Source organism: Apodemus sylvaticus, chromosome 9, assembly GCF_947179515.1.
Source record: "Apodemus sylvaticus chromosome 9, mApoSyl1.1, whole genome shotgun sequence".
In the NCBI taxonomy this organism is placed as follows: domain Eukaryota; kingdom Metazoa; phylum Chordata; class Mammalia; order Rodentia; family Muridae; genus Apodemus; species Apodemus sylvaticus.
This window is the reverse complement of record NC_067480.1, coordinates 20,249,141-20,263,862: the sequence shown is the minus strand read 5'-3', so window position 1 is coordinate 20,263,862 and position 14,722 is coordinate 20,249,141. Positions and strand designations below refer to the sequence as shown.

Sequence of the window (14,722 nt, the reverse complement as noted above, 5' to 3'; positions counted from 1 at the left end):
CACACTGAACAAGGTTTTCAAGCAAAAGATGACAGATATAGGCAAGTGTGGTGGTGCAGGTGTGTAATACTCATTCATACTTGGGAGGTTGAGGCTGAAGGATAACCACAGGTTCAAGGCTAGCTTGGGCTACATGGTCAAACCCTGTGTAAAAAGACTTAACCAAAACCAATAACTTGACAGACACATAGGAAGAAATAGGTACCTCTGGAATTGCAGTAAGAGTGTGCCTCACCTCTAGAAATCCGCTGACTGAGTATAAGAAGTTAGGCAACAATCTGCTGACTCATGCTAGGGAGATTTCAGTCTCAGCCCAGGAAAAGAACACTGTAACCAGCCAGGGTAAAGCACACTTCTGAACCCAAGTCAACAGTAAAGACACTTGTCCACAAGTCTGATGACCCAAGTTCAAGCCACTTGGCCAGTCACGATGAAATCTCAACATGTCAAGAAGCAGGCTTAAAGGCATCATAGCACTAACCTCATAATAATAGGATCTTAATAACTCCAAAACATATCCCCCTTCTACCAACGGATTTCCTTCAGAGCCCGTCACCATGATTCAAATAGCTCCAGGAATAAGGACGACTCAAGGCTGAGCTGACAACACATCGGTGACCAATGAGTGCAGCGCACACAAGTCCAGAATGGACCACAGGGGTTAGGGACTCAGGCTTCAGGTGAGGAGACTGCAGAAGCCCGAGGTAAAACCAAAGCCGGGAGAAAGTAGCAATATAATAAAGAAAACGGAAACAATGTAGACACTGCGGACTGTCAGAAAGTTCTGCATTAGAGGTCACAGCAAAAGAACACCGAAAGTGACTCCAGGGATAAGAATTACAAAAGCAGGACCCCCGGCCAGCTTGTGCCTGAGGCTGCTCTACCCAGGATCTCTACTGAGGTCCAGGAGACCCTGAAGTGTCTGCTGTAGCAGCCATGTCTGTCCATATACTGGACGGCAGATGCTGATGCAGATAAAGTGAATGCAGTCACAAGTTTGCCATATGTACTGATCACTATCCGCACTGGCCTTACTCTTAGGAACACTTAGAAATCACTCTTTTCCTTTTGGAGACAAGAGCCTCATCATACAGCCCTGGCTGACCTTGCGCTGGGGACCAGGCTGGCCTTGAACACACAGATCCACTGCCTCTGCCTTCTGGGCACTGGGGTAAAACCCGGCTACATGCCATGCTATATCTTCACGCCCTTCTCCGTGACTAGGTCTGCTGCTGGACAGACAATGAACACGGAGAGAGAGCACAGGAAACACGCAGCCCAGAGAAACCTGACACACGGCAGGAAAACCTCTCCCAGTTAGGGTAAGGAAGGCAGGGGAGCGCTTCGGCTGAGTACTGACCGTGGCTGGGGGGCAGCAGGCCACTCAGGTAGGGGAGGTAGGGGAGGCTCGCTCTCCTCAGCTCGTCCAGCTTCTCCCGCAGCTTGCGCACCTGGCTGTCAGACCGGCTGACCCTCTGCCGAAGGCTCTTCAGCTCGCAGTTCTTCTTCTCGACCTGCTCCCGCAGGCAGCAGACCTGGCTCTTGTTCTGCCGCGCCGAGAAGCAGTACGAGTGCAGGGAGTCGATGAGCTTGCAGGCCCCAGAGGCTGACAGGATGACCTCGTTGATGGACATGGGACTGGCGTCGCTCTGCTCGCTCTGCACGGCTTCTGCCGCTGGCTTGGGGGTCACATCAGTCGGAGGGGCGGAGGGGCTCTGGGAAGCCTTTTGAGGGGTCGCTGTAAGTGAGGAGCTTGGGGGACTCTGGGCCACACTGTTCCCACTGCACCTCGGCTCCACATCTCTCTTCAGCCTTTTCCGGTCCATGGGCTCTCGAGGGACAGATGGCCTCTCTCGAGTGTGCTTGGAGGAGAAACTATAGGAATGAAGTGAGCCAATGAACTTGCACGCTCCGGATCCCGGGGGTGTGAAGTCGTCCATGGAAATGCCACTCTTGTCTGGCCCGCCTGCGTCGGCAGAGGAAGAAGCCTTCTGGTGGTCAGCCTCTGTAGCAGACGCTTGTGCCTCCTCCTGGCCTCCGGCCAGTGGGGCAGCCGGGTCATCTCCTCGAGGTTTTTCCACAGACTGAGCCTGCTCCTGGCTGGCAGCACTTGCGGTGGCCTTGGGGGCTGCATCATTTTGTGGAGAAGATCGCTTCAACTTTCGGGACTCTGGCTTGGCCATCAAGTTATCACCTGAAGGCAGTGAAGACCCTGTGTTTCCTTTGCCTGTGGCTGGGCTTGTGTGGCCCCTCACGGCCCCTGTGGTCTTTCTCCTAGCATGGCCATGTCCTCCAGCCCCCCTCTTCTTCTCCGACAGGTGGAAAATAGAGGGCACAGCCGTGGGCTTCAACAGGCGGTGCTGGTCCTCCAGCCGTTTGGAGAAGCTGTCTTTGGTAAAATGCTCACTACAGAGGAACGAATACTTAGTTGGGGTCCAATTATCCCTCTGAACAGCTTTTAACCACTGGATCAGTCGTTTGGAGTCCTTTAGGGGAAACCTGCAAGACAAATGACAAAATGCTCAGAAACATTGACATGCTTTCTTCTAATACTATCATCAATAAAAGCAAAACAAGTATTTTTGCAAAGCAGCCAAACCCGTACTGATGTTATCCGCTTAGAACCTAGTAAGGATTTCAGGACCATCTTGCAGGTCCTTACTAAAATGGAAAGGAAAAAGTCCTAGTGTGTATATTTTAGGATACTGAGGCTATCTATAGGGAATAGAGGAAGAAAGGATATTTGTAGTGATTTTTTTTTGTGCACCGTGTAAAGATTATCTTTGTATTATTAAAATGCTAATTTCTGTGCTGGCAAATATATGTTTACAAGCCAACTTTGGCATTGTCATTATTATGAAGCATGCCCTGCCTTAGTATTTTGTAAACATTGGTAACATTGGTCCAACCTTCTGGTTGGTCAAATAAAGAGATGAATGGCCAATAGCAGGGCTGGAGAGTTAAGGCGGGACTTCCGGACTGAAATACAGAGTCCCAGGTAGGAAACTGGTAGTCGCGGAGTCCCAGGAATGTGAGGTAGTCCCAGTGGATGAAGACGCAGATGCCAGGATGACACTAAGATGGACAGGTAAACGGGTCGTGTGGCGGGATGTAGGCCGGGCCAGGGCTGTTGGGTTAGAATAACTGAGAATCTGCCAGCTAGAGTGTCCAAAGCTTATAATAATGATTAGAAGCCTCCGTGTCCTTGTTCAGAGCAAGGGTGGGCATAGAAAGTCCATTAGGGTTACAGATATTACTCAAAGGTACAGCAAAAGACCCTGCCATACCTTTGACAATGCTCAGAGACAAAGGTAGAATCCAGACAAAAAGAAATAGCTTTCACAAGTAACCACTGACCAAATCATCTGGTACCTGAAATGTATGTTTCTGGGTGCTGGAACCCTAATGAGAAGCTAGGCAAGAGAACTGGGAGCAAGGGAACAGGAGATATCTCAGAGGCCCAGCTAAACACCAAGCCCAGCTGAGGCTCAAGTAGCTAAGGGTATAGGAAACAGGTTTAGCAGAAAGACCCAAAAGCTCCAGCCAGGCCTAATGGTGCACAACTGTGACATCAGTTACTCTGAGTGGGAGGATCACAAGTTTAACACGTGCCTAGCTATAGAGTGAGTCCAAGGCCTATCTGCCACAGTTCAGTGTCATCCTTAGCTACATATAAGGCCAGTCTCCACTGAGATTTTTGAGGAGGCAGAGGCAGGAGGATTTCTGAGTTCAAGGCCAGCCTGGTCTACAGAGTGAGTTCCAGGACAGCCAGGGCTACACAGAGAAACCCTGTCTCAAAACACCAAGGGGAGGAAAAAAAAAAAAAGACCAGGAAAAAGATCAGGGAGCATAGCTTCCTGGTGAGAGTGCCGCTCTGTACGCCTCGCCTAGGTAATTCTCTTAGTAGGCAGCAAAAGTTGTTTGTGGTGGTTCATGCCTGTATTTCCCGGAGCTTGGGAGGCAGAGGAAGGACTTCCACAAGGCCAGCAGACTACAACAATGAGATGTAGGGCAACAAGGCAATTCAATGAGATCTTGACTCAAAACACACACACCCCAACAACAAAAATGGTAAATTCTATGTAGTATGCTACATTGTAAGAGGAAAATTGGAAAACAATTAGATGTTCAATAACATACTCAGCAATTTCTTCCCTCATCTAATGAAGCTATTTAATGGTCACTTATTAAGGCAAGATCTGTAAGACCAAACTGAGACACATGGTAGGCCTTCTCAAGTGCTAAGAGCTCCACCTGAGCTTTTCCAGCCTCAAGGAACCTGCTGTGGGGCCAAGACGGCCCTAATAGGGTGGATCTGGACATTGTAAGCAACGTGATCTTCTAATCTTCTTTATCAATGTTCAGTGAGCTAGATTTCTGGAGTTTCCCCGGCCCCAATTTGGGCACTGTCTACCCACATACCATGTTAGAACATGGGGAAGCCAACATCAGTCCTTGCAGCACTGCCTGGTTTCTCAAAAACTGTTAACAAAACTTCTGGACCATGTTCTAAATGAAATTGTTACGGAAACATTCTGGTTGGTTTGTAAGGCTGTTGAACATTACTAGGTTTTGTTTTGAACCAGGTCGTAAGGACTCGAGACTTAATGTAACCCTGTGAGCTTTCAACAGACACGTGCCATCCCCATCTTTAAATTTTAACACCTAAGAGGTGGCAGGATGTGCAAAGTGACTTCCAAGGCAGAGCTCCTTCGCTCGCTGTTGACTCCTGTTGGAAAGCGCAGGAGAGGACCAACTGAAAGAGTCTTGAAAGCCTTCGGAAGGCGCGGCCCGCACAAGGGCCACCCGAGAATCCCCCCGGAAAGCCCTTTCCACGGTCAACCCCCGGGCCTCTGGCAGAGTGCAGGATGCGGGAGTGATCAGTGCCAGTGACTGGGCCTCAAGACCCCGTAGGAGAGCGATGAATGCAGGAAGTGGAGCTGCGTGCGCCGGGCCGCACTCCTGCCACACACCTCCAGGCGGGCTTGCCCCGCCGAGGCAAGAGTGGAGAACTGCTCGAAACCAAAGAGCAGGATTAACCTGAGAACGCGCCCTTGCAGAATAGTCCTGAAATTGGCAGGGCCAGCCCCAAATCAGTGCGACGCCCGTTGGTGGAGGTGGCGGTGGGGGCCTCCGGCCGCTCAGCCCGAGGCATGGCCGTGCTGGTCCCCAAAGCCGGCGGTCCGAGCCAAGGTCACAAAGCTCCACGACTCGTCCACCTCCCACAGTTGCACTCGCCTAGTCGGCCCCCTACTCCCGGTCCCCCGAGCTCGGCCCCCCGCGCGGCCTCAGTTTCCCCGCGGGCCCGGCCAGGGCGGGGGCGTGGCGGACCCGGAGGCGGGCCGCGTACCTGTGGAAGGAGACAGCGCGTTTCTCGCCCTTGCCCTGCCTGTTGGAACAGTTCACGGCCGCGCAGCAGATCACCATTGCGGGCCTCGGTCGTGAGCGCCGCCAGGCTCCGATCCTTTTGCCGCCCGCCCGCTGGCCCGACCCGCCCCGAGGGAGCGCGGCGACACAGCTCGGGACGTGGGCCGCGGCCGAGCCGTACGGCAAGATGGCTGCGCGCTGCCGCCCGCACCACGCTGCGCTCGGGCTGCCCGGCCACGGCGCCAGCGTCGCGGCCGCAGCGGGCGGTGAGTCCGTACCGAGACATGCGCGGGTGGCTGTCTGTACGGAAAGATGGCGGCGCCGGAGGAGCGCGGCTCCGGCCGGCTCCGGGATGCTCCGAAGTGGCGGCGCGGGCCAGGGGCGGGGCGATCGGGTCCGGTTAGGAACCACACGCGTCGAGGCCCCGCCCCCGCGTTCCCACCGCCGTACGGCGAGATGGCGACGCCCGCGCTTCCGCTGCGCCGCGCTTGGCTACCGCGGCTTCCCGTCGCTGTGTCGCGCAGTTGCCCGTCGGAGCGACAGCACGGTCAGTCGGCGGCCGGACAGGGAAGATGGACGCAGGTAAGGAGGGCGGGCGCCTGCCCTGTCGCAGGCGGGCTCCCGTGGCCGCCCGCTGGGGCGGAGGCCGGTGTGCTGGGCAGGGCGGGCCGCGCCTCCCCGCAGCGCTGCGTACCGCGTTCCCCGGGCCGCTCGTCCGCACCGCGGCCTCCGGCGCCGAGCAGAGGCCCTTGGGGGAGCGTCCCAGCCTGTGCGCTCACGGCTGCGGGCGTGAGGGCAGGGAGTCTGAGGGACGCATCAGGACGCTTCAGGACGCGGGCACTCCGGTGCCCGGGGTGGACCCGTGCGCTGCGGAGCTGGGTCTTACCCTGCCCGGTGAAGGAGCCGACCTCTAACTTCTGTCAAGTTGTTGGCTGATGGTCCAGCAACCTCATCATGCACATCTTTTGTCTTTAAAGTTCAATAACCCGTGTAGGTGATCCACTCTCCTGTTCTGACAGCGGATCGGTCACATGATACTTTGACTTCTTGGGGTCCTAATACTGGGTTAAGTGTGGGTGGGTTTTGTTTGTTTGTTTGTTTTTAGTTTTAGTTCTTTTTTCATCTGACTCTTGCTTCCGAAGCTGGAGAGTACAGTTCTTTGTTTATATTGGCAAGATGTCTTCTGAGATGCAAATCTATCAAATACGTTGTTTACTAATATCCCTACAAATACCACCCCCCACCCCCATCAGGGGTTCTCTCTTTCGTTCGTTCGTTCTCTCAGCGGCTTTAGCGGTTTTCTTTCTTTCTTTTTTTAATTAAAGAGCGACCTGCCTTCAAGAATCCACTCCTTTGTGAAGGAATCCTGCTACCTGATTTCATTGTACCTGTCTTGAATGGCGTTGCTTTTGATGTTTTTCTTCTGACAGCTGTATTATAGATGTAGTCGGTTCTTATTTGAGAGTAATGCCTACAGTTAATACACATTTCAATAGTTTGTGGCATCTGTCTCTTCAATGTTTTAAATAACTAGAGGAAGCAGGAACCTTGCCTCCCCAAGATGTATGAGCCAGGTGCATATTTTGTGAAGTTTATAGTTTTTTTTTTTTTTAGAATGAGTAACTGAAGCTGCTGGAGGTATGGAATAGAATAATACATCGAATTATTTAATTATTCTCCCCCACTTGTTTTAAAGACAACAGCCTCACTGTTTAGTCTTGTCTGATCTTGAACTCAGATATGTAGACCATGCTGACCCAAGACTCACAGAAATATATCTGCCTTCTTGTACATCCCCAGTGTTGCGATTAAAGGCAAACACCACCTGACTGCAAATGATTAAGTGGGCATTGAATGCTGCTATGACATCAGTCTCAGAAGACATGTGTGTTTGAAGACTTGTGCTAATGCTGATAAAAACACAATTTTTTTTAATGGTATGATGGTGCAGTTTTTCTCCTGATATAATTCTGGATGGCCTTTTATGATCTACCCTCTGATTCCCGGCTGCCATTTTAACATTGCTTTTGGTTGCTTTTACAGTTGTATATACTCTTCTCTCTCACACAGTTGGGTCTCTCCGAAAATCCCTCACTGGCCTAGAACTTGGGATGTAGACCAGGCTGGCCTTGAACACAGAGATGCCTCTGCCTTCCAAGTCCTGGGCTTAGAAAGTGGGAGCCATCCTGTTCCACCTAACTTGGTCTTTTTAAGTAACTTTTTATTTTTTTATTTTTAATTATTATTTTTGAGTATATTGTCGCTGTCTTCTGACACACCAGAAGAGGGCATTGGATCTCATTACAGATGGTTTTGAGCTACCAATTGGTTGCTAGGAATTGAACTCAGGACCTCTGGAAGAGCAGTCGGTGCTCTTAACCACTGAGCCATCTGTCCAGCCCTAACTTGATATTTTTATAAACTACAGTTGTTATTGGGTGTCAGGAATTGTAATCTAGACATTGGACTAAAAAAATGGACAAAGGAAAAGAAATGCTGTCTGAGGCCCCTGACATTGGTGCTTACATGGGAGAGTGATGTTGGCCAGGTTAGAGGGGACTGGAACTGTATCAAGATGGGCAAGAAAAAAATCTAACTTTGGAAGCATATTTTAATTTTTTTTTTTTAGATAATTCATTATTTTCCCCTCCCTTCTCTCCCCTCCACACCGTCTTAAGTACACCTGCCCCTTCCTAAGGCACCACACTCACAGGCACATGCATACCCACATGCAGACACTTGCCGACACTGTTGGTTGGTTTTTAGAGATGTGTTTCTCTGTGTAGCCCTTGCTGTCTTAGAACTCACTCTGTAGACCAGGCTGGTCTTGAACTCAGAGACCTGCCTGCCCTGCCTCAGCGCTGAGATTAAAGGCGTGCGCCCTGGGGGTGGGCAACCTCCCCTCCCCACACACGCCCAGTTTAGGTTTGTTCGGTTTGTTTAAGTGTAAAGATGGTGAAAGATTATTTAGGTTCAGTCATGCATCCTTGCTGGGTCACTGTGAGGACTCACAAGTTTATTCTGAGTACACTGCCTTGGAAGGTTTTGAGATGAGTATGTGAAATTTAACAGACTTGCTCTGGGATTTAAAAAAAAAAAACAACAAACCAAACTTATATAATTTGTATTTATCTTTTGAGATTAAAATATAATCATATAATTTTTCCCTTTCCCTTTTATTCTTCCAGCCCCACCCATGTATTTCCTCCTTACACTCTTGTTTGTGTGCCTGTATTCCTTAGTATATAAATAAAGCCTGCTTACTCTGTATATTGTCATTTGCTTGTGCATGGTTTCTGGGAGATGGTTTGATACTGGGGAGGCTGTTTAAAGGAAGACTGCTTCTCCTGCTCTCACCATTCCTTAGGTGACTGTGGTTCTTTTTCTAGGGTTGGGACCCCATGAGAGTTCCCCTCCTCCCATGTTGGAATGCCTGTTGGTGTGTCCTTGTTCAGGTCTTGTTTCGCAGCTATGCTGAGTGGACTCTGGGTAGCTTCTCTGGTATTCTAAGAGATGTGATCTCACAGCAGACTTCCCATTCTTCTGACTCTTAAAGGTTTTGCCTTTCTCTGTAGTCTCTGAGCTTGACTGCAGGAGTTGTATTGAAGATGTAACTGCTGGGGACGGGCACCACATGGTCACTTGTTCTCTGCGTTCTGGTCAGTTCGTTCTTCTGTAAAGGTTTCCATGTGTTGTAAAGAGAGGTTCCCTTGTTGAGGATTTATGGGCAAATATTTGGACTGTTGTTAGGAATTATGCTGGTTCAGTAAAGTAACAACTGTGGGTTCTCCAAGACCATGGCGTTATTAGCTCCAGCCAGGTAGATGAATGGCCAGGTTTCCAGTTCCAGGCATCATGATTTCCCTCTTATTGAGTGGTGTGTGTGTGTGTGTGTGTGTGTGTGTGTGTGTGAAGACGCGTGTGCACGTGCATGCATGCGTGTTGGTGCACTGCACACTTGCTGTAAAATAGGAGTGGAGGTCAGAGGATAAAGTCCTCTTTCCACCTTGTGGGATTGAGCTCAGGTGCTTAACCATTTTGTGGCCTTTTTCTGTCTTTTTTGTTGAGAGTGTACTGAAGAGGGGTGAAGCTGGAAGCACGATAAGGTGAGAGCCTGCTTCAGTAAGGCCTGTGCGGAGAGCTGTAGACTCGGAGGATCTTAGATTCCAGATGTGCGGTGAAGGCCAAGACACCAGATTATATTTGCAAGTTGGAAGTTTAGAGGGGTGAAATGGCACTAGGTTTTACTTGTTCAAGCTAGGGAAATTGGATGGGGTGGGGGCATGCTTGGTAGAGACTTGATTTTGGTTTTGCTGAGTGTGAAGTGTGTCTTTGCTACTTTGTGGGTTCATCTTTTACCATTCTTCACCTCTTTCTTCCACCCTTTCAGCCCCTAGCGCTATATAGGAGAGGAGAAAGGATGGGGGAAGGGAAGAGCTCCCTGTATAAAGTCGGGTTACGTTATCATTAGACTACTTCCTGCTGAGTGTGAGTTCTTTGGGGCGAGTTTGATCTTTACCATCAGGATATCTAATTTCTTTTCATTGATTCATTGCTTCTTCTTTGCACATGATTACTTAACAAACAACAACAACCAAAAACCCACCATGCCTCTCTGGGGCCCTAGCAATTGTATAACCTCTGAAAAGTTCCTAGAATTCCAAATGCCACACAGTTGTAGAATTATTTACAGTGGCAAACCCATGCTCCTGCCAGAGCATGCGGCAGATCGTAGGTAGCTGCTATGGACAGTCCGAAACAGCGCCATAGTCCACCCCTTGGATTAACAAAAAATATATTCTTATGATAGCTCTATGTTTTTTAAAGAGGCCAAGGTTCTCACTATAGAAGTCCTTGTTAGATGACCAAGTAGCATTGTTGAGGTGCCAATGGTTGCATAGTCTTGGAGCTAAAGGAAAAAGAACGCTGAAGCAGAAAGCTGTTATCAGGTAAAGTTGTCCAGGGTCTGCATGCAAATGGGAAATAAGGGAGGCCAGGAAGGGAGCCCCAGGCTGCCCGTAGGGAAGTGGAAGGCCAGAGGGCTCGGTCTTCCTCTCCACCTACATCCCAGCACTGTGCGTGCAAACATGCTCTTGGTGGCCCAGCAGTGGAGACTCATTGAATGAGCACAAGAGGCTGGGCGTGGACCCTCAGCATCCACATAAAGCGAGGTGCGGCGGTCACATGTATACACATGTGTACTCAGTCCATGGAATTAACCCAGTGTCCAGAAGCACAGTGACTGCCGCCTGAGAGGTCTGTGGAGTACCTTCCTAGCATGCACAAGGCCTGGAGTTCCACCCACTCAGGAGGATAGGGGGGCGGGATGTAGCTTAGTTGGTAGAGTGTCTGCCTGCTCGTCACAAAGCCTTTGGTTAGTCCCTAGCAAGCACTCAGTTGCTTTCCCAGAGATGCCATCCGGCAGAAGTTCAATCAAGGTCATCCTTGATTACACAGGGAGCTCTAGACCAACCTGAAATGCACGAGAAACCCTGTCTACAAACAAACGGAAATCATGAAATGCCCAAAATCTTTGTGCTAGGTATAGTAGTGTGTGCCTGTAATCACAGTACTTAGAAAGCTGAGGCAGGAACTGGGACCAACCTGGAGTCTGCTGGGACCCTGTCTTAAATACTGGATAGGGTGACTCATGCCTATAATCCCACAACTGAGGAGCCTAGACAAGAGATTTTCGAAAGTTTGAGGCCAGGATTACTTAGTTCCAGGTTAGTTTGAGTTACAGTGTGAGACCTTGTCTCAGCAAAACAAAGCCCATAGCTTATCTAGTGTCTTGACCCACCAGCTTCCTAATAGTCTTAGAGACTTACATTTATTTAGTAAGCTTAGGCCTTAGATGGCTACCTCTCAGCTAGCTTGTTTCACTTAAATTAATCCACATTAATCTACATTTTCTCACATGGCCCGTTATTTCTCCATTCAGTCCTGGTATCTGTTCTTTCCTCCTTGAATCTACCTGATCCTTTCCCAGAGTTCCTATCTCTGTGTAGAAGACCTGCCTATCCTCTCCTGCTATGCTATTGGCCATTCAGCTCTTTATTAAACTAATCGGAAAATGCTTAGGCAGGTGAGGAAGGACAGAACCACAGCTTCACAAATGTATGAAAAGATTATCCCAGCACAGGAGGATCACAACAAGTTCAAGGCCATCGTGGGCTGCAAAATGGATTTAAGACTAGCTTGTTGTATCATATTTATAATGCTATTAATTCTTATTTTGACCTGGCCAGCCTCCCAATAATTGAATCAGAGTCCTATTGATTTATTTAATCAGTTTTAACATAAATCCTGGGTGACTACCCCTAAACTATTTCTCTGTGCTAGACTGGCTGTTTCCTAGATGCGCTCCCCAAGTTCTTTGCTCACCTGATTTCTTTCTGCTCCATCTATCTATCCTGAGGGTCCACTTCTCTCAGCCATGTGCCTCTGGCCCATCCCATCTAATGAAGATGCTCCCTCTCCCACCGCCCCCCCTCCTGTCTCTCCCTCCCGACCTGCTACCCCCAGCCTGATAACTGAAACCCCACCTACCTCTATTCTCTCCAATAAGTGGCTGTTAGCCACTGTTATTTAACCAGTCAGAGAAGATTGTTATTTAACCAGTCACATCTTTGGTGTCCCTGAGAATGTGCTCCTTGGGAGCCACCAGCTCTTGGGGGCCAGGGGTTAGCATTTGAATGCATAGCAGCATCAGATCAATCCTACCACTAGCTAGCAGGAGCTAACCTTTTTTTTTTTCCCCCAAAATAAAGAGTAAAATGAGAGTTAGAGATGTACCTCAGTGATAGAATGTCTATTTAGCACATGTGAGGCACCAAATTCAATCTCCAGTACTGTAAAAACAAACAGGAGAAAAGAAATCAGCTTTTTTTTTTTTTTTTTTTTTTTAAACCACTATCACATTAAAAGACTTTTGTGAAATTCCTTTCAGGGGCTGGAGAGATGGCTTAGCAGCTAAGAGCACTTGATGCCAGTTCCAGCACCCAGCCTTCTGTAACTCAGGCTCTAGTTACAGAAGGCACTGCCTTCTTCTGGCCTCTGCAGGCACTGACACATGTGCATGCATGTACACACACACACACACACACACACACACACTTTTTAAAATTTATCTCCTGGCTGTGTATGAAGTGTATAGAGGAAACCTAAATAAGTTTCATACTTACATTTCGGTTATAGTGCTTTTTCTAATGAGATCTTATTGTGTACATGCAAATATCCCCAAATTTAAAATGCTTCTGTTCTAGTTAATGGAGGCTACCTTTGAACTTATCCTTCTGTCAGATTGCAGATCAGGATTATATATGGTTCACCAATAAACCCAGTTAATGTGGCGCTAGAGATGGAACTGAAGGCTTTCAGTAAACTATGAAAGCATTCTCTTAACTGAGCTATGGCCCCAGCCTCCTAGCACTGAATTTTGATGTAGACATTCTGTTTAGTGTGTATACTAAAGTATACTAAAGTGGAATTTTCTAGCTTTGTGGCAGCTAAAATTTATAATTTCTTCTACATGAAAACCGTAATTTTTTTTCAATAATCCAAGCTCTATGGATTTTTTAAAAAATTATTTATGTGATCAAGCTGTGGCTGTCTTCACACACACCAGAAGAGGGCATCAGATCCCATTACACATGGTTGTGAGCCATCATGTGGTTGTGGGGAATTGAACTCAAGAGCTCTGGAAGAGCAGTCAGTGTTCTTAACCATCTTAGGCCATCTCTCCAGCCCTGAAAACCATTATCTTAATCATAAGAATTTTTCAAAGAAAAGAAAGAATCCTTCAAGGGACTTGCTGTATGTCCCAGGCTAACCTCAAACCCATGATCCTCTTCCTTCAGACTCCCAGGTGCTGGAAGGAAAATGTAAGAATGAGATATATTGCTGTAATCTTTAAAAGAGATCTACTGGCTACATGTTTTTGTGATTCTTCTACTTGAATGACAGTGTAATTTGTGGTTGAGTAAAAAGGTTAGTTCCATTTATTGAGTATAATTCCTTATTTTTCTGACTGTCAGATAAACTATTAAATCAGTACTAAACTGTCAGATTATTAAAACACTTGTCATTTTTTCTTGTGGTCATGATCACAGATGTCCCAGTAAGAGGGTGGGGAAGTCAGACACCTAGGGTGCTTGACCAAGTAAGAGTTCTCTTATAGGAAAGAGGGTCCTTAGATACCTTACTTGTTCTGCATGTCATCTAATGGCAAATATAACTATTTGCTTGGGGCGGGGTTACTGTTTCCTCTTTAACATGATGCTTTGTAGGTGATGTGTGTTGCACTATAAAGAGGCTTTAACGAGACAGTGCAGTTGAACTAAAGAACTCTGGAAAAGTGTGGAGGTCAGTTGGTGTCCAGAGAGTCCTTTGCTGGTGAACATGTTAGTGATTGTGAACTTAGGTTTTACACTTGTCCTGGGTTCTCATCCCCTTGGACAGAGCTTGTGGTGCCATTTCTTAAGTGTGGTGACTGAAGCTTAGAGAGGTGTGGCGTATAGCTGGATGGTCCCAGGTGTGGGCTGTCTCAAAACCTCAGTCATCATTACAGTCTGAGTTTGGAAAGGTTCCACTTACTGAAAGTAGATCCACAAGGTCACAAGTGTGTCCTCTGTGTCAGCTTTGCCTAGCTTATACTTCGTGAATGTCACCTCAATCATGTACTTGATTGTTTCAGTTGACACTGTGGGTATGCCCAGGTAAGGTGCGATATTGTAGGAATAGTGGCATGTGTTCTCTTCTTGTCTTCCAACCCAGTGACAACAGGATGCTAAGGATACTAATTAAAATCATTGAAGCCATGTAGCCTTAAGTGCCAATTCTCCAAGGTGAAAGGTCAAAGTTACTGTGCTGACGCTTGTGGAGCATAGAGCCTTCTGCTCGAAATGCTGTTAGGAGTCAGTCAGTCTCCTCCTCCCCTTCCTTCCTTCCTTCCTTCCTTCCTTCCTTCCTTCCTTCCTTCCTTCCTTCCTTCCTTCCTTCCTTCCTTCCCTCTCTCTTCCTCCTCTTCCCCCCCCTCCCCTCCATCTCTGTGTGTTCCTTCTTTTCTTTCTTTCTTAGAGTCTTAGTGTGTACCCCTGGCTGGCCTGGAACTCAGATATTCATCTGTCTTTGTCCACACACCAGGACTGTATGTTTTCCTTGAGGAAAGTTTATTGGGTTAGAATCTCTTTTGGTGAAGAAACTCACACATTTGCTTTGATACTTCTGTACATTGTTACATTTTCATTTAAGAGCAGAATGTATTTCTTTACAGACTTCCTCATTTCAGGGATTAGAGAAGGCTAGCCCTGCGAAAGTATACTTATGTCATTCCTTGGATGGTTCAGAGCTCTAG

General features: G+C 48.1%; 2 protein-coding genes across 3 annotated transcripts in view; one reads left to right on the top strand and one right to left on the bottom strand.

Annotated features, from left to right (window-relative positions):
- Positions 1 to 5,765, bottom strand: part of Thap4 (THAP domain containing 4) — a 41,410-nt gene extending 35,645 nt beyond the window's left edge. The window contains exons 1-2 of the mRNA XM_052192475.1: positions 5,351 to 5,765; positions 1,361 to 2,499 (exon numbers count right to left, since the gene is read on the bottom strand). Coding sequence (XP_052048435.1) covers positions 1,361 to 2,499; positions 5,351 to 5,427 — 1,216 coding nt within the window. The 5' untranslated portion in view covers positions 5,428 to 5,765. The remainder of the gene's footprint in view (positions 1 to 1,360; positions 2,500 to 5,350) is intronic.
- Positions 5,766 to 5,798: 33 nt separating this feature from the next.
- Atg4b (autophagy related 4B cysteine peptidase) overlaps positions 5,799 to 14,722 on the top strand; it is a 30,220-nt gene continuing 21,296 nt past the window's right edge. The window contains exon 1 of one of the 2 annotated variants that reach the window (XM_052192476.1): positions 5,799 to 5,949. In XM_052192476.1, coding sequence (XP_052048436.1) covers positions 5,940 to 5,949 — 10 coding nt within the window. In that variant the 5' untranslated portion in view covers positions 5,799 to 5,939. The remainder of the gene's footprint in view (positions 5,950 to 14,722) is intronic. The other variant, XM_052192477.1, reaches the window with a different exon arrangement.